Source organism: Melopsittacus undulatus, chromosome Z (assembly GCF_012275295.1).
Source record: "Melopsittacus undulatus isolate bMelUnd1 chromosome Z, bMelUnd1.mat.Z, whole genome shotgun sequence".
NCBI lineage: Eukaryota > Metazoa > Chordata > Aves > Psittaciformes > Psittaculidae > Melopsittacus > Melopsittacus undulatus.
This window is the reverse complement of record NC_047557.1, coordinates 38,962,599-38,989,273: the sequence shown is the minus strand read 5'-3', so window position 1 is coordinate 38,989,273 and position 26,675 is coordinate 38,962,599. Positions and strand designations below refer to the sequence as shown.

The 26,675-nt window shown below is 38.5% G+C and overlaps 1 protein-coding gene across 1 annotated transcript in view; it reads right to left on the bottom strand.

Moving 5' to 3' along the window:
- Window positions 1–26,675, bottom strand: part of TRPM3 (transient receptor potential cation channel subfamily M member 3) — a 385,189-nt gene that overhangs the window by 18,074 nt on the left and 340,440 nt on the right. The window contains exons 17-21 of the mRNA XM_005154951.2: window positions 26,039–26,206; window positions 17,421–17,561; window positions 12,947–13,075; window positions 10,585–10,836; window positions 5,087–5,261 (exon numbers count right to left, since the gene is read on the bottom strand). Of these exons, the coding sequence (XP_005155008.1) occupies window positions 5,087–5,261; window positions 10,585–10,836; window positions 12,947–13,075; window positions 17,421–17,561; window positions 26,039–26,206 (865 nt within the window). The remainder of the gene's footprint in view (window positions 1–5,086; window positions 5,262–10,584; window positions 10,837–12,946; window positions 13,076–17,420; window positions 17,562–26,038; window positions 26,207–26,675) is intronic.

Sequence of the window (26,675 nt, the reverse complement as noted above, 5' to 3'; positions counted from 1 at the left end):
TGCTGCAGACCTGCATACAGATTGAAAAGAAAATGGGTACAAGACCACAGAGAAATGACATCCCTTATAGGAAGCTCCAGTGGAGACATAAAAAGCATCAGACGTCTAAAATCATATCAAATCTAAATTAAAATTTTCATTTATATGAAGAAACCTTCAATAACTTTAACAAATAAATAAATCTATCAGACAAAGAAATTTAAAGACTTTTTTAAAAGTCCTTTGTAGTAGTTATATTTCCATCTTCAGTTTATTGGATATTTAAAGTCTGTGTATAATCCTGTCTTATCTTCTGAATCGATTGCGTTCTTGTTACTTGGCATTCCTCCAATACAAATGAAAGAGGAGACCCCATCTTTTCTCTTAATCTATGTAGGTTTTTCCAATAAGGGAGTAGGCCCAGGGAACAAACAAAACTCAAACTGAGCTTCAGATTCCAGATGGCATTTGAAAGACTACAGCTGGAAAGAAAATCCAGATGCAAACCTAACATGTAAGACACTAGGCAAATCTGAAAAACAGCCCAAACCAAAAAACCCAAACCCGTGTTTGGCTAATAGTACTCTCAGTTGCTTTGCCTTCTTAATATAGGAAAATGTGAGGTCCACTGCTGATTTCCTTGAGGTGATTGCCATTTCTCAGTGGCATCTATCTACATTTTTTACCAAGGAAACTCACTCCCTGAATAATTCTTTCCTCTTTAGTATTTCTTATATACTTCTGCATCCATAGTATTCTGGAGGCACAGATAACTTGGTAAGATGAAAACAAAGTTCTCTGCGTGTGACAACTCTGTTGTAATTATTTTTATTTTTGCAAATTGCCAGCAATAGTGCCAAAGAAAGTGGAGGGAACTGAGGGAGACATTTTATAGTGTTTGTGGATTTCCTTCCGGACAGGTGTTCACTAAAGCAGCTAAGTGGCTGGCTGCTGTCCCATGGATCCCATCAGGTAGCACAAGGCTCAGCTGCATTAGCAAAGGGAACCCACAAGTGAGACAGCTGCATATACCACCACCGGTTCCCTGACCTGGATCGCCCTTCCTCTCCCAACTAACAGTGGATAATAATATATCTTCATTCAACTACATAATTGATGCCAGTCTAATTTTTTCAATTTATCAAGCTCTTATTATTATTCCTTTCCTGAAATATACTTAATGTTTCATTTCCCAACCTTTAAATAATTCATAAACTTGATTAGCTTACTGCCTCCTTTTAATTCTCCAGTCTGAGCTTTTATTTGAATCCCAAGAATCCCCGAGATTTTCAAGGCCCAGTTCAAAACTCAATAGCCCAGCATGGCTTTAGTCATTAATGAAGTTTCACATGGACTGGTATTTTGACTGGTTGCACTTTTCTATGAGGTAGCTTAACTAATCTCTGATCTTTACATGCTTCCAAAGGCCGTTTCAGGTAATTACTAAAACTTCCTGAGGATCCAACATGGTAGATGTAATACTCTGTCACTGTCAGATCAGCTACAAAGAATTAGCTGAATAGCTGGATATAGCTGGAGGAACAATACAACCTAATAAATCTTTGTTGTGCCTCCTTTGTCTATAGACCACATACTGATCACTTCCTGCTCAAAGATCTAGAGGAAGACCATTATGGTTGCATTGTGATAGTAAAGTCTATCTTTTCTGATTTCCTATTCCCCAACCCCCTGTGGTGCTGAGCTATGGACTTCATGGGTAGCTAGGACTGAAACAGCACCAGGAACCTAGGATGTCTCCATCATAAGTAGGAGCTGCTGTTGCATGTGTTACTGTGGTTCCAACCCCCAGCACTGATTTAGGCACTGCAAAGTGCATACTCAGATATTCTTGCTTCTCAGAAACTTCATCCAAGAACTGTTTCAGCTGACCATTCTAGTTCTGAATCCTTTTTTACAAACCCCCTGCTTTTTATGACAAGATTTTTAGAAAGTGGTGGCTCCACCTGTGATGAATTGTTAGTCTGAGAGGAACAACTCTGAGATTGTTTTGCTCTTTTTTGTTAAATTTTTCTGAAAATTTGAACACAGTTCTAAAAGTTTTGCCTTCTTTCCCCTTCCTTCCGTATCAACAACTTGTTGATAGTCAGGAATTTGTAGGAATGTAGTCTTTATTTACATCATTGATAATAAATGAGGCCACTGAATAGTGTATTCATAATCCCAGAAGTGAATGTTAATTGTCCCCACTTTTGAGCTGAAGATAAGATCACACGTCAACAGGACACTAATGCACATACCAATTAACATATGTATTTAAAAACTGAAATGAATACAGAAATTATGGGTTAAAAATGTAAATGTGTATGAAAGCATTATTTCAGAGCAAGGAATTTAGCTAGTGTTTTAGCAGTACAGTGTGTTGAAACAAAAATCAAGAGTAGAACCACTGGATGAACAGGTTGCCAGCTGATGAGATGAATCCAGACATTGTATTTGGTCAGCCTTCATGGCACGCTCCACAAATCAACAGAAAAGGAAACAAACAAACAAACAAAAAGTAAACTAGAAATTTTAGAGTGCATACTTCTCTTTTTTTGTACATTTCTCAACAGCAGGATATTCTCCAAAATTGTGGCTCAAATGTATTGCCCTTCCAAGATCAGCACTTTTGCTGAATCCCAAACTTGCAGATAATGTGGCAATATTAAACACATTAATGAAACCCACAAAGAAACCCTTTTGGTTTGCTAAAATAATAGTAATAATAATAAAATAAGATTATTATTATTAATATAATTTATATAATAATAATAATAATAATAATAAAAATAGTGCTCCAAGCTGTAAAGTTCAACTACAGTTTAGATGCAGCACGGAACAATTTTAGAACATGTTTATCTTATTTGAGAAAGTACAAACACTGTAGTACTCTAACATGAATGCAGTGGCTGATTTAGCTTAGAACAACTTCAAAAATATATTTGAAAACGTATTTCCAATTGTGAAAAAATGCAAGTATACTTAATAAAACCTTTTGGGTGCCAATCAGGTCATTCTGATTGTGTCATAGGATCACCAACCTGTGTGCTTATGCTCCCGCTTTATTCCAGAGGTAACATTTCTGAGACAACCAAGCCTCAGACATGACATATTGCAAACATTTTGTGCTGCAAGAGTGGCAGATTCTAATTCCCTGCATCATCTGTCTCTCAGGAAGAAGGAACTAGGTGCTGCTTTTCATTTCAGCCTCATCACTTTTGCTGCAACTCCTAGTTTCCTTGACACAGAGAACAATAACGTATCTACATTTACAGCTGGAGTTGAAATAATCAGGAATTTTGTTTTTCCTAAGACTCAGAAGTAATTATGCTGCACCTTTTTTTGTGAGGTTTAAATGCTGGGCATCTGAATAACACCCAAGACTATCCCTGAATCCTCATGCAAGGGCATGGAGCCTGCCACCCTCTTTTCATACTTAAAACCCACACTTCATACAAAGACACTTTAGTTTCTCAGGTTTTGGGATTCTAAACTATAATCAGCACTTAATTTTTAAAAACAAAAACAACCAACCACAACCTTTATATTCATCCAATTACCATGTTTGTTGCACTATGATAGATACTTAGTACAATATCAATAAATGGCCACTTGTAGAGGGACAGACAGAATTCACCTTGTGGAAGGAAGTCATAGTTTAATAGGATGAACCTTTATCACTCCATAATACTTTTGAAGCAAGATGAAGTTTTACACCCCCAGCCATCATGCCTTTAGAATGCAATGAATTGTTAAAAGAAAAGAAAAGGAAAAAGGATAAAAATGAGGGAACCAGGTAGAAAGATCAACTCAGTGAGAAGCTTTGTGGGTTTAGGTATTTTTTTACTTCCTTGCATGCCATGCTGCCTCTGAAAACAAAGTGAAGTAAACATAAAAAAGAGTTTTCACCTGTATCCACAGTAATGATTCTGTGCTAACCAGGAGTACAGAAATGAAAATGGGACTGCTGAAATACCTGCCATGGATGTTTATATGTCAGCTCATCTGAAACTCTGTTAAGCTGGGGAAATTATTGGTCACATAGATACATTTATTACTTTAATCAGCTTGGAGAAATCAGCACCTTTTTCATTCAAACTTTGTCAGTATTGAACAAGAAGATAAATTATGAAAACACTGCCCTTCCCTAAGGTGGTGCATAGGATGAAAAGGAATATCCTAAACGGAGCTTTAATGGATGCCATCTGCCACTGGAAAAGATGCTTACTTCCAAATGCTGCCAAGGCTAATGCATATTTAAATGAGAATGATGAACATCAGTTGTATGTCAGTAATTGCTAAAGATACATTGTTTGTGATTTTTAGTTTGTGCATCTACCACATAATTTCTTATGACCTCCCATCTCCTTTGCTGTAATACACTGGGTGGCACCAGAAGGTTTAATTTAAATAGAAAACTGGCATTCTCCTGATCACCAGCCAATTGAATCCTCAGAGTCAGTATATAAAATGCTAGCTTTTGTTCTGTTTGTACTGATGTGAGCACAGTCATGCCTTCCAGTAAATAAATAAAACAAAATTCTAATAATGTCTACTGTCCCTAAAGAATTGCATCACGTTGTTTAGCGTAAAGCTGGTGGCAGTGAGTAGGTAACAGAGAAAACACATTGGATTAGACACTCATGAAGTGCGGGAGCTGAAAGTCTAATCCAGTATTATTAGATTTAATGATCAGTACGAAGTTAGATAAAAATATTTAGGTCTAAAATCAAACCAATGGATGAGAAAAAAAAAGAAGTGACTTTTTTCATGTCCTAGGTACACCAAAGAACTCATGGTGTATCCCTGCGAAGATATCCCTGTCATCCAACTGATAAAAAGGAACCATTTAAAACATTCTTTATATTGCAAGATAATTTAGCATTACAGACTTCTGGGTAAATAGCTGTGAAGTGACACCAGAGGCGCATTTGGAAAATGACATCCCAATATTAGCTGAAAAAATATTTTTGGGACCATTCCCTGTGATGAAGGAGTTCCTCTATCCTGAGCCATTTATTGAGCACACACACATGATCTAATAGGACATCATCTGATCAAAGTTGGATACCTGACTTTGGAGTATGAGAATCATAAACTTGCTTACGGTCTATCTGGTCTGCAAACACTTCTCCATAGATCATCCAATAAGGCATGTAAAAAATGTTTTTCGCCAGCTTCCAGGAAGGCTCCTCATTAGGGAAGAGAATAGCCTGTCTTGCAACACCAAAGCTCATCAGAACCACCAACATGATGATGACAAAGTACATCATGTCTATCATCTGAATAGAATGACAGGAAAGAAAGAGAGAAAGAGAGAAGGGACAAGAATTAGAACTTATTTGTCCATATTCCTGTTATTATATGCTGAAAAAAAAAGTTTATGAATCTTAGAAACAGAATTTTCAAAAACAAATTTGAAAAGCCGTTCTCAGTTTTAAACATAACAAATTTTACTTTCAAATAAGTGAAGCAGTATTATTGTGTCTTTGGTTTTATCCAGTGTTGCTTTTAAAAACAATTTAAATGTTGTGCAAAGGCTTGGAAATACAAGATACCATCTGGCCACACCAGTTGCCTGAACAAGAATGTAGGTTCACTGGAATCAGCAGCTTGGCCTGGGCACAGCTCAAAAGATGATGTATTGTTTATAGGTACCTAGTGGAAACTGTATCAAAACAAAAGGGCTCACATGGATTATTTTATTTACTGGTAGCCATTGTCTTGGAGCAAAGGAAGGGAGCTGCGTCTAACATAAGGAAAAATGGGTGTCAGAACAGCCTGTTACTACAGCAGAAGGGACACCATGGTGGTAACAATGAGAAAGGAAAGCTGTGATACTGGCTGGACTAGAAACCAGCTTGGTGGGGGAGTCTGACAAAGACCATATTTAAAAAAAAAAAGTAATGCAGTTAACAGACACTCAACTATTCTTCTCCATTGTTGGAAGGGCTCATTAGCACATGCACAAGTTTAACCAGTGCTTGCAAACAGTGCCTAGCCATTCGAAGTGTTCCTGGAGAAAGTAGGACAACAATACTAGGAAGTGGTGAATAGAGGCTGAAAATTAGAAGATGAGCTGTGCTAGAAAAGACCTCCCAGAGAGCAGAGCAATGGACATCATGCAGGTACAGCAGAGATGCTTTATAACCCCAAATGATGGTAAAAATAATGAGAGTCCTGTTAGGTCCCTGGTAAGATCATAGAACTGTAGAATCTTAGAATGGCTTGGGTTGGAAGAGACCTTAAAGATCATTCAGTTCCAACTCCTCTGCCATGGTCAGGGACACCTCCCACTAGACCAGGTTGCTCAAAGCCCCGTCCAACCTGGCCTTGAACACTGACAGTGGTGAGACATGCAAAACTTCTCCAGGAAACCTGTGCCAGTGCCTCATCACCCCACAGTAAAGATCCCTCCAAAATCTTTAGTTAAAGACTTACAGGTCTTCAGTTACAAGGCTTGTTATGACAGAGTTTTTTACAGCTTTGGATGTAACTTTTGTTTCTGGCCAAAACTCAACCCAAAACTCCTCTAAACCTCAAAGTTCTAGTAAGTTTCAGTCTCTGCATTTTCTGTCTCAGCTGCATTCTACCTTCCCTGCTAGGCAGGTGTGCAAGCAATCTGCACTTCAACTGGTGGCTTTGTAACTCCACTGGGAACCTGAAGCAGCTCAGGAGTAAGGTTGCTCATGACAAGCCAGTAGAAGAGGGTTCTTTAGTTTTAAGGCACAAGGAGAGAGATGTGAGGTCAAAGTAACACTGGGAAAGTATCTAAGAGAGAAAAGAGCATAGCAGCATACAAAAAAGGATATTCACTTATCTACTGAGAGAGAGGCTGTGGGAGAAAGACATCTATAGGGCAGGGCTCTGGCAGGAGGTATTGAAGGAGCTAGAAAGGAACTGGGAACAAGTGAAAAAAAAGCTGGGAAAAACATTAAAGCAAAAAACAAGCCAAACCAAAACAACCCCCCCCAAACAAACAAACAACAAAAAAACAACAACAAAACCACCCCGAATCTGGGACATGGGAGAGGAAAATAGATGCCTTAAAGAAAAAAAAAACGACAAGTAAATCACTAACATTCCTCTGTTACTCAGAGTATTAATCTTTCAAGAAAACCTGCTGGAAAAGGCATTCCAGTTCATTTTACCTCAGACAGCATCCTGAAATGGACAACCACATTTAGTTCTTACTGCTTTTAGGCAAGGAATTTGGAGATAAAACCTGATTTCTCCTTTCTTCTCTGATGAAAACTTGTTTCAGGTAGAAATATATAAAGCAATATGATGCAATATAATACCTAATTTAAAATGTCATGCAAGTAAATAAACATAATGAGTATTTGGTGGCAATTTTAGACAATTTCTTAAATCCTTCCAGTGTTTTTGATTAGGAATTACAGGTTTGACCTCATGGTGCAAGAAATGAAATTTTCAGTGCTATGCTCTATTGAAGCTGCATATTAGCTTTTCCCCCCTTTGGTTGGGTATCCTAAAACCTCAGTAGCTTGACTGAAATTTAGTGAAGAGATAGGTGAATTTCTACTGACTCGAATAGACATTGTATCGGGCTCTTTGGCCTGTAGGGTCAAACTACAGTTGCTTTTTTAACAAGGCAATGACCATTTCAATCATTCTGTGGAACTCATTAGTCTGCATTAGTCACTATTTAGAAAAAGTGATAAACACAGAAACTGTTGGTGCAGTTTTATAAAGTTATTTCTGTTTCCTCTTTTTAATTGCACATAAGCTAAGAAAATGTAGACATTCCCACACAGTAAGGGAACTGATATACCTCCGACTCTCGATGTGCTACAGTGATTTCCTTTCATCCCTGTAATTCTATCACTGTGCAGAGATCAGCAAAGCACATTATAATGAACATATCCTGTTAGTGATACTAGTAGCTAATAACCTTCACCATTCAGCTTCCTTCTCCTAACCTTACCTTTGCTTTATTCCATTGCTTTTAAACCACTCAAGCCCATTCCTATCCTTTGCTTAATTTCACTTACATGTTTGTTCATGATCCCAGAGGGAAAACCTATTACAGCTACTTTGTTGGATACAATGTAGAGGGAGGTGACCAGAAAGTTCCTTAACATTGTAAAGATGGAATCAACTTTTTCCTCCTGAGCCTAAAACATAATTAGAGTAGAAACTCATCATAAAAGTTCAGGCATTAAACATGGTGTGCTCAGGAACTCAAAAGCTGTGATGGCCTTACTCTGTAGAAACACATGTAACATTTTGTAGTAACACATATAACCAGCTTGATGTTCTCCACAGTACTGAATGGTATTTACAAGACCATGAAACAAAAAGACAGAGCACGAGGAAGTAAATGGATATGTGAATTAAACAAAAATCCTCAAGGGAACCCACTGTAGCCAGCAGCAAGCATGTGCAACTCCCAGGGAAGTTTGTGAATGATATAAATAGACTGGCCATTACTTAGGGGAGTAAGTGGTCCAGAAAACGGATGTGAGACGCAAATTTGTGTAATTCAAACCAGTTGGGCATTGCATGTGTGAGGAAAGTGGATGTGTCAGAGTTGCTGAGTGGATGAAGTAAGAAAATCAACGAAGAGGAAGGCACAAAATAAAAGAACTTTCCTCCTTTAACCCACACCTTCAGAGTACTCTGGTAACTAGATTCAACACTGTCTGTGTGGGTGCTGGGACTATAGAGGCTGGTGAGGCTGGTGGAGTGAGGCTTGATTTGTTGTACAAAGGATGACAAAGGAATGGAAATGATATTATTTTGCTGATTTCAACTACTGTCTTTCTGTGTTGACCCCAGGAGAAAAATAAAGTAACTGTTAATACTATTAGTGAAGCTGGACTCCTTTCAGCCATCCAAAACAGTGACTACTAAAAGTTTTTTATTCATGGCCAATCTGTTTATTACTGAACTGTTTTTCAGACTGCCTTTGCTAGTACCACAACTCTGGAACTTTTTGTGCATGGCACCTGTGAAAAATGCAACAGATTAGGAGGGTAGTTGGTCTTTTTTTGAGTTTTATACATTGTGTGTTGTGTAAGTCCTAGTGACAACCAGATTCCCCGATGGAGGGACGTAGTCTAAGTGGGGCATGAAAGAAACAGATGATAGTGCAGTTTTCTTTTTGGTATTTGTTTCTTTCTTTTGTCCTGCTGTCCTTTTAAAGTAAATTCCAGCAAGAATTGAGTATTTTCACTTCTGTACTCTGGAGCCCTGCAAAATCCCTTGCATCAACACCCTACTGGCTTCCCTAAAGGAAGGTAGCACACTTCAAAATCCTGTTTGCTTGACATAATGATTCAACAACTACTTTATTTTGTGTTTTTCCTCTATCTTTCTTTCTTTTCTTTTTCTTTTTTTCCACTAGGCAATGGTTTTTCTGTCACCTCTTAGGTAGGAAGCCTAACTGGACATATATTTTACATTTCGATTTTATACCTGCTTAGAATCACTGAGTGACTGAGCTGCTTGTGACTAATGTAACACCAAGGAGAGGTGACAGTTCATGCATTCATACGTGTGCCCTTTTCCCACTATGGCGAGGAAGAAGGTTGGATACAAGTCCTATTATGGACTTGTTGAGTATTGTCCACATGTAAATCCTAAAACATATTTAGGAAAGTTAATATTTGGTTTACTTTTTTTACTGAATACCAGCTTCAAGGTTTTTTTATTTATATATATATATTTAAATAAATTTCAAACCCCGGAATGCATGAAACAGCCACAAATTACACAACAAATGCTGGATAACTGCATATAAAACGTGAGCATGTATATTAGCTACATGTGCAAGTACTCAAACATCATGGACATGCATCTGAAAACTCAGCCATTTTCTTTAACTCATACAGGTAAAATGCTGCTTTAATGCAACATTTCTACTGACACATAAAAAGAAAAAGGCGAAAAGTCAAAAGTTATACATCTGGTAGCAATCTCTCTTGGTTCTTCCTGTATGTATGTACTATTACATGAATTTAATGTACATATGCATGTACTATTACATAAACTGTTCATATACCTGGCATGTCATGTACATGTACATGTACATGATGTGGCCAGAGAACAGAGGCTGCAGCTATGCAAATGGATTCCTCATCTCACAAGAACACACCTGAACAAGAAAGATGGAAGAACATATTGACGTGGAGCAGACTATAGAAAGGTCACAGCCTTAATCATAACCATTACAGATTTGAATATACCATGCCTATTAAACACACTTTGAGAGTCTCAAGGTACCAAACACTTTTTAACCTTAACAAACCTCCCTTCTTCACAACTAGCTGAGAATAAGCATCCTTTGTATTTTCTTCAAATGAGGTGCAAAGCTGTAAATGGGTGGCTTTGCTGTTGAAGAGATGTGAGATGTCAGAGAAAGACAAGTAATACATTATGTGACAGAACACAGGGAGTCTAATCCTCAGTTCTGGGAATCTGTGATGAGGTTTTGATTCAATAAGGCACTGAGTTCTAGCTTGCATGAAAATCCTGATGTGTAGGAAAAATACAGATAAATCTGCAACGATACCATTTGCAAAAGGCATTGAGTCAAGAACATGCTGGTAAAACACAAAAAGAGTACACTACTTCTCTTACCATTTTCCCAATCATCATAACATACGGTCCCAAATACTTGTTTACTCCGAAGATGTCTAATAACCGTATATACCAGTAAATGATGTTAACACAGTATATCACTCGTCCATCGCTCCGCAGTGGCAGATCTTGCAGACGGAGCACCATCCCAACGGAGAACAGGAGGATAGCTATAAGGTCAGTAACATTCCAGTACTCCTGGAGCCAAACTTTCACTTTCTGTAACAGCTTCCCAGGCTCTGACATCAATATCTGAAGGACAGAGGGAATGGAGAGGAAAGGAGCTGAGCTGTCTTAATTTAAGCTTGAAGAAATCTATAGTAAACAGATATATGCTACACAGGCCAAAGGAAATGTGATAGACTGCTATTGTATAAATGCCTCATGCACTCTGAGTTTTTTGAGAAATCTTCCATTTCAATCTTAGCTCGTATCTATGTGCAATTTACTTAAAAGAAAAAGGGTGAAAACACCCATGAAATCAGAAGAAATATATGCATATCTTTCTGGTTTTCAAATTTGTTGACCCTACTTAGAGACTTGGTATAGAGGGAAAAATGTAGAAAGATATTTCATCAGAAAATTAACATTTGAAGAAGGTGTAATTTTAAGAAAAAATATTCTAAAATGTGTATCAAACTGTCAAGAAATAATGAATAACCATTAAGATCTGGATTTAGCACTTAAACAGAAAGATACTAGCTACTACTTGGACCTATTTTTGAAAATTAAGTTCCACAGCTGAGAATATAATTCACAAAAATAATTAATCTTATAATTTATCGTCATTCTATTTGCAAGATCATTTGGGAGACTTGATTGTTTTCCTAAATTACTGTTGAAACTATTCCTCAAGTGATTTCTATGAATAATTCGTAGCTTTTAGTGAGTTAACAAGCTGTTTGTTTTAATTTTCTAAATTTAGCCTGAGAACATTTGAGCAGACTCATACAGTTCCTTAAAAAGATGAATGTTATTCTTATAATTTTCTTATAATTCATTTTCAGAGTGAATTTTAAGCTTGTCTTCTGTGAACAATCTCCCACATCTGCTTAGAAATCCATTACGACAAATGTTCTTGATAAACTTTTGTGGAAAGGACAATTTGGGGTGAATGATTAGACAAAAATGGCACATACGATTCCTGCCAGCAGCCTCCCATCTACTGAGCCCCGGTGCTTTATTTCTATCAGTGCTGCAGAGTCCTTGTGTGGCTATTGCCACTGGTTTTCTTTAGGTTAGTGAAATACTCTCATTATAGGCCACACAAGCAGTGACTTTTCCTCTTTTTCTTCTCTGTTTTTTATAGTGTAGAGTTTACCATACAGTGTTTGAAATCTGCCTTTGAAATCTAAGTGGTTGTTGCAAGACCATTTTTAGTCTAGCCCTCAAAAGCATTTGCTGCAGAAAATACAAATGCAGATGGAAACAAATTCAGCCCAGGGGTACAAATATGCTGTTTTAGCTGAGGTCAACAGGACTTGCACCCACTCACATCAGGGCTGAATTTGGCCTCTGGTGTCATTGTGGAATAAATGTGCATTTGGCCAAGTGAAAAGGGCACAGTGGTATCTGCAAGTGGGAGAGACCATGAGGGGTGGTGGATGGCAGAACAATTCCCTCTGCCCTCTGACCGAGTGCCACCTTAAATGCTGTCTCTGCTCTATGTGTGTGCGTCAGCATCTTTAGGGAGATGATGCTGTTGCTTGATATAATTAGCAAAATTTTTGAAGAATAGAAGACAGAAATTCTCTTAGAAACGTGCTGCAATAGTCAGTGTGGATCTGAATCTTCCTCCAGCTATGGCTGCTTTTACTTACATCCTTTGCATGACACACTTGGACATACAGAACAGCTGTAAATTTTGAATGAACTCTGTTTGGGTTGAGAATCTGAACACAGGTTTTTCCTGCTATCCCCAAATCTCTGTCCATTCTGTTACAGCATATTTCCTTGTCCTCTCCCTGAAGCAAACTTCAGTTTCTGGGCCACATGTCAAGGAATATAGCTATGTTTTGAGATATATCAGAAAGCTGCCTCATACTTGTGAATGCTATTAAATGTGCATCACACAGCAATTTGAAAAGAGAAATTCCATAGGAGAAAAAGAAAGAGACACTTGATTTTGAAATGAAGGAAGATAGATTTTTTTAGTGCTGTGTTTTTAATGATATATCTGCTTTTCTGAAAAAAAAGACAATTCTGTGATAAACCTGTTCATCAAAGATTATCCTGAGAAAAATAATAAAAACAAATATTCAAAAAACAACAGTCCCCCCACCCACCCCGAAAACAAAGAAAAAAAAAAAAAAGCAAAGCTATTTCTTTTTCATTCTGTCTTTTTTGGTTGGGGTGACTTTACCTCTCTCATCTTCTCTATTCCCAGAGTGAAAATGTATGAGATGACAATCCATTCCTGTGTAGATGGCCAGCGGTCCATCTTCACTAACACTATGTAATTGAAAAGCATCAAGTAGCCTATATATGCCAGCTGTAAAGAAACAAAATGAATATCAATACTCACTATATTTATATAACTGACCCAGTTTCTTGGGTATGGTTTGATATTCCTAATTCTGCTGTAACCAGAGTAAAACAGACAAAAGAACAATCAGTGTTCTGAGTTGCCTGAAAATGCTCACATTAAATCACATACAGTGTGTATTCTGCAACATACATGCACAGATGTCCTCTCCTCAAGCTACATCTGCCTCCACAATAAAATTTTATTAATGTAGTCATCCTGGACCATCCCATAGTGATGGGAAGTCTGATACCACTATGTCAACTGCAAGACTGTTACCTACCTGAAGATTTCTCCCTCATCTGCTTATAAAGCCTTTACTCCTCCAGCACTACTCCTCTGTGTTTTTCTCCCTGTTCTAGGTTGACTCTGACTTTCCCAAACCCTTTTTGCACAATCCTTGCCTGTGGCTCAGAAAGTCCTGGGTGTTGCTAGAGGTCTTTCTACCCAGTGTGACGCTGACCTAACCTATACCACATTTCCAACCCAAAATGTTGCCACTCCTACTCACACTTCTGCAGCAAGTAGCCAGGCATAGCTATACATTCATTTGTGTTATATTTTTTTCTAAGTTTTTATGTGTAACTGTTTTGCCTTCCCATCTTTAATATGCCTTCCTTCTGACCTAACTTTTCATACAGTGGAAAGTGTAGGTTCTGTTTTTAGCTTTTTTCCTTTCTTTCTACATGCTGAATGTGATGCACTGGTCAGCCAAAAGATGACAAGACGGGCAAATTGCATCATCAAGTTCATAAAACTTAGAGAAACCTAAGTGCCACACTGGAGCATGTACTTTAGCAAGTGTGAATGGCTGTTGCTGAGATCTGTGGTGGCCAGAATCTAACTGCCTGTCTACTCTGCCTTTGAAACAGCAGCTCTACAAAAAAAATGCATCTTAGCCAAACTTAAGTCAGAGAAAATATGATACAATACTGTGCATGAACATATTAGGAAAAAAAGCTTATTCCAAACTATATTTCATTTTATAGTTCATTATGGGTTTTCTTCCTCAAGCTCATGTTACTCACAACTATTGTGTACTTGGTGTCAGACTCAAGACAAAGCAACCACAGAGGGGCTGGATACTTTTGGGTACGGTTATTTCAGTGCTCAGTGCTTCACAGAACAGGATTTATAGTCCATCTGTATTTGTTAGTGAACATCACTTCTGCTCTGTGTAAAAGCCACAGGGTTCTGGTTTCTCTTCCAGTTGCTGGTTTGAAGGACACTTGGGAGATTTCTCTACATTGGCCATAACTATCAGTACAGAGAAGACAGTCAGCTGAAACACTTCTTGTCTACATAAAACAGAGGAGGAAATGATCTAATTGGTCTCTGTGCATGATGGTGGATTGCAATGATCATGTCTAGAGTCTGGTCTTCCCTTAACACTCCTAAGAAATGGAGAGCAATATTGATTTAGGATCTAGGGTGCCAGCTGAGTCAGCAGAAATTTTGTCTGGGAAGGCAGAACTGGACACACACCTCCCTAGCTGAAATAATGCCTTCTACTATAGTAGTGCAAAGAGCCAGGTGACATGCCACTAACACACTTCCTCTTAAATCTTCTTGATTATTAATTAACAGCAAAGCATACCAATTTGGTCTGACTCAGCAGTCTTTGGTGAGCATTTGCAATTAGTATGGTAAAGGAATAGTGTCATTAACATTACAAAGGCGTCAGAAATCACAAGACCCATCAAATAACTAAAGGTTTTTTGTTACTTTTTGTTTGTGTGTTTGCTCATTTGCAATTCAAATTTACAGAAAGTTGCTGTAAAATTTTGCTTGGGGAAAAAAAGAAAAGAAAAAAAGGATCTTGATTTAAAAATAAAATGATGGTGAAACTGTGCCACCTTAACCCAAGGACCCAAGGAACAAGCCTTTCAGATAGTAAGTGACACCTTCCTTCTCTCTCTGTGGAACTGCAATTTGCTCCTGTCTTCCAGGAGGATGTCCTGATCAACATTGTGGTCAAACCTCAATACAGCTGCCCATGCTGGTACTCAAGACTCACTGAAAGTTGTTTTCAATGTAACAGTCAGAAACCAGACCAGAGTAGTTATGTTTTGAAACTACTGCATGTCCAGACAGAAAGGCTAATTTTATTACTTTAAAAAAAGCTGTTTATTTCAGCTCATCTGCTGAGTCAAAATGTTACTTACTCAAAGATCCCCACATTTAACCCACTCTTGTGCATTTTAAGAATGAAGATGGATATAGTTAGAGTAATAGCAGATAGGTAGATATGGAATAATCGAATTATTTTACATGACATACAGTAGCCATAAGTATGGTTGCTTTTTTGAATGTAAAATTTGTAGGATTTCTTTTGAAACCTATGATTAGTACTTCTGCCTGTGTGCTCGTAAAAAGTGTGACAGGCTGTGCAATTTTAACCCTCATTTGAATGTCTTTGCTTTTGATCTCCACGAGTTTCTCAATATAACCAACTGGTCAGGCACTGCAGCCAGAATCTAAGTTAATTTGCTCTTCAGTACAGCCAAGATCCACCTTCAATAAGTGACCTTGACTGAGACCTGCCTCAGGACACAAAACTGTAGGAACAGGTCTAAATGGAAATGTAATATTGATCTTTTTCTCCCATTTCAGAATTGAACTAACAGGGAGAGCCAGGATGCTTCTTTCTGTTTACAGTGTGAAGACTTTTCTGGTTCTGTATAATACATATTGCAATTGATAATGAGACTAGGCTGCTGATGAGCAATTTCTAGACTCATCAGCCTGATTAATGTTCAATGGACATACAGTTCAGCAAGCAGTTAGTCTAAGTTGCCAAACTGGAGCTATCTGCTGGTATAAACTGCCCGTGACAGTTTAGTCTCTGTTGATGTGAGTTTTTCCTGCTCTCTGTAGACATATTGCCTTGATCTCAGCAAACCAATTTTTCTTATAAGAAAGATGTGTTCTTTGTGATTTGCTGTGCATTCAGCAGAATGCTGGAAAACATAACTGTGAGTGACCACCTGAAATCTTCTGGCCAGTTCCATGGTGCTGAGATGGGATCAATTACAGTGTACCATAGTGAACACAGGTTTTTATAAGACAGATTTAGAAATCACTAGTAATTGTACCTGTCAGAGGAGTTAGAAGCTGTTTCCTAACATCTTACCTAGAACTGCCTGGCTGCAATTTAAATCATTACTTCTTGTTCTGTTTAGCAATGATTTGGAGATTATGCTATTTTGCTCCTCTCTGCAGCTACTTACTCCTATTTGAAAACTATTACATGCCTTCTGCAGACATGTTTTTTCCTGAGAAAACAACCTTACTTCCCTAAATCCTTCCCCTTAAGTCATATTTTACAGATCTCCTGAAACATTTTTTTTTGTTCTTTTTTGTGTCCTTCAAACCATACCTGTCACATGATGCAGGAGCTGAACTGGGATTGAATATTCCAGCCAAGGAGACTGAAAGGACTACTTTCAGTGTTCCTTTTACTTTTTGATATCATCCTTCTAAATTCTAGTGCAATTTAATAACTAATCTCTACTCCATCTGCCCAGTTTTGAATGAAAATATCAGAAAGCACCTGATGTAAGAGAAACAGTAATGGAATTCTTTCCAATCCTTGCTTCCAGCTTGATAGTGAAGGACCAATTGCCAAAACACTTTGTATCCACATAGCAACTTTAATAAAGCAGTTATTAATTTATTTATGAGAATACCCTGTAAAGTTTTTGCCACTCTTACTTTAGTAAGAATATATGATTTTTTTTTCCCCTGCTCCATCTGCAAGATATGTTTCTTTATAATACAAGGAGATTATACTGATTTGAAATAATTTGTCCCAGGAAAATGTACAATAACTGCTATTCATGTCTCTGTTATCTTGTCAGTATTTACACAAACACTCTCTGAGAGACACTCTGTGGACTAGTCAAAACAGAACAAAGAAAAAATATGTTCCAAGAAGACAGACATGCTCTATCTGCTTCTTTTTTCCATCAATTACTATACAGTTTGATGTCCTGATTCAGACCAGCCTTCCACTGGACTTACTACTGGGAGCTCTCTCCCATTGGGAATTCTCTTATAGGGATTTTTTTTGGGAGCAGCAAACAGTCTTATTGTTGTGTTTGAAGAAAAACATACAAAACCATTCAAATTTTAACCATTAGGCAGATTTGCAAGTGCTAGCTGGCCTTCACAAGAGGTTTTTATTACACTATTTACGGGTAAGCCCTCCAATGCACATAGATGCAGGCTTTCAATGAAACACACAAGATGACCTTAATCCACTTTCCATACTTGTCCAAAGAGCAGTAATACAACAGGGAAGATTTCTTACTGTGTAAAACCAAAATTTAACAATGGGAGCATTGTAGAACTCATAAATCTTTCTTCCAACAGGGATCAGTCTGTGCCTGCTCTGAACTTCTTCTTCCTCTTTCTTTCTTGAGGACTCTCCATTCCCTCGTCCCAGCATTGCCTACAAGACAGAACATTTTCGTATTTTTCTTTGTGAAAAAACAAGTTTTTACATAGCTACCTTTCTTTTTTGAATTTAATTTTAAAATGAAACTATTCAAAACTTCTATGATTTCTTGATCTTTAGACAAAACTAGGTGACCATAGCCAGGTGTAAAATGCTTTGTTCTCAAATTACCTTTAATTGCAGGGAAGCTTCTGTTTTAATAGTTTGCAAATCGAAATAGCAATGCCTTGGCATCATCTGTCAGCACCTGAGTGCAATCCTTGACTGATGAACAGAAAATGAGATATGGAGAACATTGATTCTTTTTGCTGTATGGACAGCAAAAATTTTACCTGACAACAGCTTTTTGTGGCGTACTTCTATACAGTAAACAGATGCAGACAGAAAACAGGTAAGTTTTGGTTTTAAGCAAAGAGAAGTTCGTAAGGCTGAGACTGAGAGAGAACAACAGTGGGAAAAATGAGTTGGCAATTGCTGGATTGGAAACAATGAAGCCAGTGACTTTCTATGTTGATCACTGGAGCTGTTACAGGTGATGATACCACAGGGAACTTGACATGAATGTAGAGAAGCAACCAGTAGAGTTCACTGCAACACTGTCTTGGATTGAAAAATCCTTTTACACAACAGTAGCTATTTCCATAGTGAAGTTCCAGACTGCTCATGCACTGACTTTGAGGTTTGATCTTACTGTCGTGATTCAGACCCACTAGAGAGCTATGCTGAGCTTCAGAAACACGTACTTAAGAAGTCCTCAGCTATAAATGCAAACCAAACAGGCAAAAGATGGTGATGTTTTGTTTACTCTTAACTTTATGGTCAGCTGCAGAGAGGTGGAACATATGGCTAAACTATATACTCACTGAAGTTAATGCTGAAAAGCTGTTCCTTTTTATTTAGAGTACATCATGATCTATTAAATGTTCTTTCTGAAAGCATTTTTTTTGTAAATAGTAGACTAAGAGTAGATTTTAGATCACTGTACCCTGAGCAAGTTCCTACTGCTTAGTTTGTGCAGCATCTGTAGATTGCAACACTTTTGCACATGAAAGCAATTACAAGAGTTGATATGCAACTGTCCTAAGTGTGCAGTGATTGCACAATAATACTTTTACTTGCTTCTATAATGTTTTTCTACAGGTAGATCAAAGCACTTTCATATTTTTATGTTAACTGAAGCAAACTTTCACCACCCCTGAAGATAATGTTCTCATCTGCAACTTAAAAATGTGGAAAACTAAGCCTGTAAAGAGAATAATGGGATGCCAAGCATATTGTCTTTCAATGAGGAGGTCTTTTATCTATCTCTGTGCTTTCTGATTCAAGAGGCTGTTCAGCACATACTTAACTAACCAGCTTCAGGTGAGCTACTTGTTCTGGTTCTGGTGTCCTGCAGAACAGGAGATGGGCTTCTCATATCTTTCAAAGTAAGAATTATAGTCTTTCCTTTTCTTTTTTTTTTGTAGACCTCATGTGGAGCTATTCATATAGGCTTGTGGACCACTAAAACAGTAATTTGTAATGATAAACTGATGAATTATAGATTTTTTTTCTTTCAGTCAATGTAGATAATGTAACACGAGGACTATGTATGGCCCTAGATGGCTTTTGCCTAATATTTCTCACTTGTTTCATTTATGCAGTTAGTTTTTCCTCTGATATTAGTACTTTCCATGTGATCCCTTATATTCTTGAATCTGACTTCACACAGATGTTGCCCTACACATTTTTAATAAAATAAAATAAATATTCAGGACACAAGTACACTGTACTGAGATCCTCTTAAAACCGTAGTCTGCTTTGATGAAGTTACGTATTTCCTTTACCTGTTTATGCCTGAAGATTTCTATGTTAACTTTTTAAAATTTAGATAAAAATGCATATTTAAAAATGAAATATAATACCTCCTGATGGTTCTCACAGAGCATATAAAACCCCTTAAATTCCATCAAGAATTTTGTAATATCCAAAGAAGATGAAGTCTGGCATTAAGCATAAGAAAAAGGTTCTTACTAGGTAAGCAGATAGTCTGCAAGAACATGAGACTTACTGAATATGCCTGTAGTAGCAGAGATTACACAACCATAGCAGCACTCCAGGTATCACTTCCTGAAGTCTACAAAACCAACCCCTGATCTATAGCATGGATTGTCTATTTTAGGAAAAAAAAGTGGAATATGATCTAAATGCTTTGGGGAAATTATAGCCCAAAAAGGTATTATTTTTTTTTTATGTTTGCTTCACTCTACCTCCTGATGCTGTTTTAGGGAAAGCTGCCATCTGGTGCTACGGTTTTCCATAGCTTTTCCCAAGGCTTTGTCTCTGCTGTCCTCTGGTGCTCACGAATTTTGCAGCAGAGTTAAAGTGAATGCTGGCAGCTTTAACAAATGAGCACTGCTGTGCTTTAGTCAAAGGGATTATTTCACAGAGCTTAAATCCTTCACAATTTAATAACTTTACTAATTCTGAGATACCCCTTAGATCTCACTGGAGTTGGTGAGTTGTAGATGATTTTAAGGACAATGCTCTTTCGGTACCTGATTTCTGGTTTAGCTCATGAATGCTGATTTCCTGTTTGCTATTGCTTTCTTGTTGATAATGATGCTGTAATTTTATCTTGTTATAATTATTTTTGAATTAAATCTATCAAGCAATACTAACCTCTCCCCTCCTCCATGCTACAGACGGGGAATCGCTCTGAGATGGCTGGGAATTAATTTGATCTGATGTCCTGGCTGTAATTATATCACAGTATTAACAAACTGAAAAGCCTCCCCACTAGAAACATACAGAAATAACCTAACTGACTGTGTTAACAGAATAGCTGCAATGCCAAATGTGAACAAATGTGTTTTCCCTTGGAGCGGGAAGCAGTAGGGTGGGAATGACTCAAGACACTGTTCTGTGTGGGTGGCATTTCTTTCTCTAATACACAATTTTGTCCATGATTCACCATGAGTCATGCGAGGTAAGCCTGACAGCAGCTCAACTACGTTGTAAAGTACAGTACAACTGCATCATTTTAGCCTGAGGGGATTGATGTGTGCATAGTTTTTCATGGAGACTTTTCTAATCAGGGTTCTGGTTTGGTGTTTATTTATTTATTTATTTATTTATTAATTTCCTCCAGATTTTGGTTTATGCAATTAAGGACTGTTCACCGCTCACTGATAGGGAACCAGGACAGTCTGGGGTTGTGTATTTTTCCATTAATATATGCTAATGATCCCCTAATATACTATTTATTATTAAATAACAGGAATGCTAGAATGATCATAAGATCCTCAAATTTTATTCTTAGTGAAATCTAAATGCTACATGTTATGGTTTAGATCCAGTCAGCAGCTAAGCACAATGCAGCAACTTGCTCATGCCCTCCTTCCTTCCCTCAGGTGAGATGGGGAGAAGAATTGAAAGCATGTAAACCCCATGGGCTGAGATAAGACGCAGCTGAAACCAGGACATACATATAGGCTTACCCCATATCCACACAGAACTAGTGTGGAAACAGTACACAGTTGGGTATATACATATATATACACACATACCTTTGCACACTCTATTGTATCTTAAGCTTTATAAGGATATGCTGCCTCTAGGATTACTGTTCTTGTCCTTGAAATACTGGTAGGGGAAAAGGTTTAATGCCTTTGAGTTATAGGTGTGCAAAATCGAATTTTGCATGTGCTCAGTGTTTTTTTAAGCCTCGGAAGAGCAGGGCTAAGATACTAAGAGCTCACTCCTGGCTGCTGAGCATGCCAAACAGCATGAAAAGTGACAAGGCAGTTGTGTGGTGGCAGTATGGGAGGTTTCCAACACCACTGGAGAAACAGAAGGAGATCCCTTCTTATAGAGAGTGCCAGCACTTCTGCCTCATGACCACTGGCAGTGTCTGCTGCTGCTGTTTTCCAGATGAGCTGAAGGGGTGTTTTGCTACTGGCCTGTCAGATGCCTGTGAGCACCATCCTCCAACAGCACAGGTGAGATGGGCCCGGGGCTCAAGAACACTAGTCTTCAAACCTTCCTATCCTAAGAACTGCATTTTTTGTGATGTAAGATTTGGTTAGCCCTTGTCACAGAGAAAAAGCCATACGTACATATGACAGATGAGATAATGTGAGTCCAGAGGCCACAAAACTAGCTTTGCTGCTGCTGAGAAGTCCAAACTCAAGGGCAAATATCTTATTCAATGTGAAAAATTAGAACAAAATGAGAAAAACAACTGAAACATCTTCTAAAGGACTTAGATGAGTTATTCTGTGTTCAGAAACAAGACTGTTTACTAGGGATCTCCAATATCTGAACAATAAGGCACTGTGGAGGGATAATGATGCTCCTATTCATGGCTTCCAGAATCAGTGTTATTTTGGGAGAAAGGTAGACTGTGGGGGTTTTTGACTGACTTAAAATTCAGCAACTAATTAAGGAACTGATCAGGCCTGTACAAATACAAAATGTCTCTGGCAAATAAGTTTAGTGCCCTTCTACTTCTGAATGTCTAATATGGCAGCTCCATGGATAAATTCTGGATAATTCCTTGGTGCTGAGGGAACACTGATGACAGCAGTATTCAAGCATGTTCCAGCTGGAAACCAGTAACGAGTGGTGTCCCTCAAGGATCAGTGTTGGAATTGGTCTTGTTCAGCATCTTTGTCAGTGACATGTACAGTGGGATTGAGTGTGCCCTCAGCAAGTTTGCCAATGACACCAAACTGTGTGGTTCGGCTGATACGCTGGAGGGAAGGAATGCCATCCAGAGGGACCTTGACACACTTGTGAGATGGGCTGATGCCAACCTCATGAAGTTTAACCATGCCAAGTGCAAGGTCCTACACCTGGGTCAGAGCAACCCCAGGCACAGCTACAGGTTGGGCAGAGAAGAGATTCAGAGCAGCCCTGCGGAGAAGGACTTGGGGGTGTTGGTCGATGAGAAAATGAACATGAGCCAGCTTCAGTGTGCGCTAACAGCCCAGAAAGCCAACCGTATCCTGGGCTGCATCAAAAGCAGTGTGACCAGCAGGTCGAAGGAGGTGATCCTGCCCCTCTACTCTGCTCTCTTGAGACCTCACTTGGAGCATTGTGTACAGTTCTGGAGTCCTCAACATAAAAAGGACATGGAACTGTTGGAACAAGTCCAGAGGAGGGCCACGAGGATGATCAGGGGTCTGGAGCACCTCCCATATGAAGACAGGCTGAGAAAGTTGGGGCTGTTCATCCTGGAGAAGAGAAGGCTGCGTGGAGACCTCATAGCAGCCTTCCAGTGTCTGAAGGGGGACTATAAAGATGCTGGGGAGGGACTATTCATTGCCGACTGTTATGATAGGACAAGGGGTAATGGGTTGAAACTTAAACAGGGGAAGTTTATATTGGATATAAGGAGGAAATTCTTTACTGTAAAGGTGGTGAGGTACTGGAATGGGTTGCCCAAGGAAGTTGTGAATGCTCCATCCCTGGTGGTGTTCAAGGGTGGGTTGGACAAAGCCTTGGGTGACATGGTTTAGTGTGAGGTGTCCCTGCCCATGGCAGGGGGGTTGGAACTGGGTGATCTTCAGGTCCTTTCCAATCCTAACTATTCTATGATTCTATGTTTCTGTGGGTAGTTGTTGTAAGGGAAGTCTGTTGCCTAGCATCTAGGTGTTAAAGAAATGTGTGCCCAGCCATCATATATCTGTTATGAAGTTAAAAGCAGGTGTGAGTAACAAGTAGTTTACAGTGAATAAACATTACATCTTTATAGTATATCCAAATGTTCAGCTACCCACCAGATCATTTGAGAGGAACATAAAACAAACACATACTTGCATGAAAATGCACCCCTACAGAGACTTACTTCACTGTTGCTACAGTCTCTGTGACCATGTTATTCTGCACAAATGAGGTGTAAACCAGCACAAAAATCGTTGTGGCCCTGCACCTCAACACTCTGCATAAGTGCAGAGCAAGAAACTGTCTCCTTTGGCCTATCAATATCACGTAGGCTTAGCAGTGCAGGGTGCAGAAGACTTCACAAGAAATCAATGAACAGAGCTTGACTAGATCTGATCTCTACTCAGCCGTAGTTAAAAAAAAAATAATAATTGCATATGGGCATAATATTATAGGAATACAGAGACTTGAGAAGTTTTCCATGGGAATGATCAGAAACAGAATTAGGCAGATTTTTTGGATGATACGTAATTTGCCAGAAATGGACTTCTGACGTTGACCAAAAAGAGCTTTAATTCAGTTTTGTTTGTTTAAGTTTTAAGCCGAACAAAGCTCAGAAACTTAAACCATGGAAAAAAATTATAAATATTTTAAACAAATATGTGCCAGTGAAGTAAATGAATAAAATAAACCAAAGTAATAACTTTTAAAACAAACTATTTGTTTGTCCTGAAAAGGAAAAAATGTGAAGAAAAATAGGTAGGTTATTCTGTATACGATAGTTGCAAACAGTGTTTAGGCTGAGTGATTGATCTATTGTCCCAGAGTTCAGCAACTGATCAAACATTTGTGATATCATATTCCAATCAATTATTAATGTTAATGAAACTATGAAAAAGGTAAATTTAAGTGTGTCTAAAGGGAAACTTCACAGAGGAACTTTCCAAAATCTTGCAGGCATGATCTTATCAGTGGAGAAGAGACCCAACCTAACCTATGCCAGACCATTTGACTAAGGCTGGAACAATGCACAACTTCAGTCTAAAATGATTTTCTTCTACCTAAAACATGTCAGGTAGGAATACTCTCCCTGACATGGTACCTGAAGGTGACTAAATATGACTGGCAATGGCATCTAAACCCTCAGAAATATGTGCAAAGGGTTCTTTGCTAGCAACGAATCATCTCTCCTTACCACTGAAGGGCACCTGGGTGAAGAAGCTGTGCAGTCCAGAAGTCCAGTGCAGATTACAAACAGAAATATTAAGTCAGCAGTAGTGTACCAAAGATATTGTTTCTAAACTTGCTGGTCTCCATAGAAACAGTTCTTATTTTACAGAAAAGGCTGTGTCTGAAACTTCACTAGAATGATGCATCAAATTTGAAAGAGTTAAGGGCAGAGTCAATGACAGGGAAGAGAAATAGGACTGTCAGCACATGAAAGGGAGAAAGGAGGGAACATCTAAAGCTCATCTGGAAAAGCAGATCCAGTTCACACATCACTTTCTTGTAGCGGGAGTCAGAAGGTATATAGGAAACACAGCATTGTAGACAAGAAACCAGGAGCTGGGATAACTGCAGAAAGATGGAAATTACTTCCTTCCCAAATTTCTCCCCATTGCCAAGAAAAAGGCAGCTTGCAAAGTGCTATTTGATTTGAATAGGCACTTCATAATTGGATCAGAAGCCAGAGATAGTAAAATGCAATTAGTAGCTAACGAGAGGAGAATGGCCATTGCTGCTATTCTGGCTTCTGGTCCTTCCCAACAGCCAGGTTCTTGCCTGCAAATGGGTCCTGTAGGTGGGTCTTGTAGGCTGCTCCTTCGGCTTGCCTGCATATTGGGTCCTGTAGGCAGGTCCTTCTGCCTGCCTGCAGACGGGGTCCTGTGGGCAGCTCCTGCTGTTTGCCTGTGGGAAACAGTCTAGGTTTTTGGTTTTTTTTTTACTTAAAAAAAAAAAAATTAACGAGGAAAATGTCTTTTTCTTCCATGCCTCTATCCTGACGTTAACCAACTGGGGTTGAGTTTTCAGCCTTTCAAAGACACCATGAACCAAACTAAGCTAAGGCAGGTCTGATGACAGCTCATATGATAATTGCCCAAATTAAAAAAGTGTCAATTGAGCCTGAGATCAAGAGACTAGAAGTTAATGACTTGTATAGTTTTCAGAACTTTAGCTATTTGATTCTCTTTGTGATGCAAATTATTCCTCTAAGGTTATGTTACTAACACAGCCAAGTCTTCCCTTTCACAATTCTGCTGAGCTGCGGAAGCTGCTAATAAGGGATGAGCTGTCTAGCTGCTCACAATGTATTCAGTGGATTAAAAAATTCATGTGTGTAAGTATGCAAGGCAATGAATATAAATTTAAAAACACGTTTTCATACTTTTCTTGCCTGTTTGCACACTTACTTGCCCTCCAATGAAGTTACTCGAAAGAAAAAAAAAAAAAAATCTCTAGCTTCTATGAATCTTTGGACATTTCCACCCAAAGGAAGATTTAGCAGTATTCTTGTCTACCAGAGAGGCCCACTCATCTATCATAGCTGAGTTCTTTCAATTCTGAAATCTCATTAACTCAGACAATGCAGTATCAAATTGAATCAAAGTATAAGGATATTACATCACAGCATAATGCTTCAGCACCACCATGCACTGCTGCAACATCAAGGCACAATGAGGCCATCTTTCCTGGTTGAGAAGGAAGTGTGAAGAGTGGTATCCTATCATCTGCTAAATTTAGCCATCAGATAGCCTGCAACACCTACAGAGGTGGGAATATTAAACTGACAGCACTGAGGCTGGTGATTTATTGTTAACACTTACAGTGAGTTCCATGTCCTCCTCCTCTTTTTCTTTCACTGGTTTCTCTGGTTCCTCTGGCTCCTTCTCTTGAAGATGGATCTCATTGGCTTGGGTCATGTAAGGCATATCATCTTTGTTCTTGAACTCCAAGCTGAGGATTGAAGGAGGAAGTAGAATTCCTAGAATTACCTAAAGCAATAATAATGATAACAATAATCATCACAGCAAACAAATTACAATCATGATAGTTAGCATCAAAAGTAACAACCCCCTCAGGACATTTAGGAAAAGGAAGATATGTATGCACATGAGTTTCTATGACAATTGAATTTGTCACCTGTGGTAAAGTTATCAGAAGTCCATAGTGAAACAAAGCCTGTGACTTCTCTTAGCATTGCTGTGCATGCTATGGCAAATTGCCTCTCTTGAATACTGCTTCTATTTGCTTCCTCATCCGATGCATATTATTACATACCAGAATATATTTACAAAATATTACATAGGTGGGACCATGGGGATGTTCAGTCTTTGGACCTGAAAATTTCCGCATTTTACATAATAGAAAATATTGGTGTAAATGACACACAAGCAATCTTAATTTCTACAGAGTGGGTTAATAGGTCTCAAGGTCTCTGTGTCCATATACTTAATTCACACA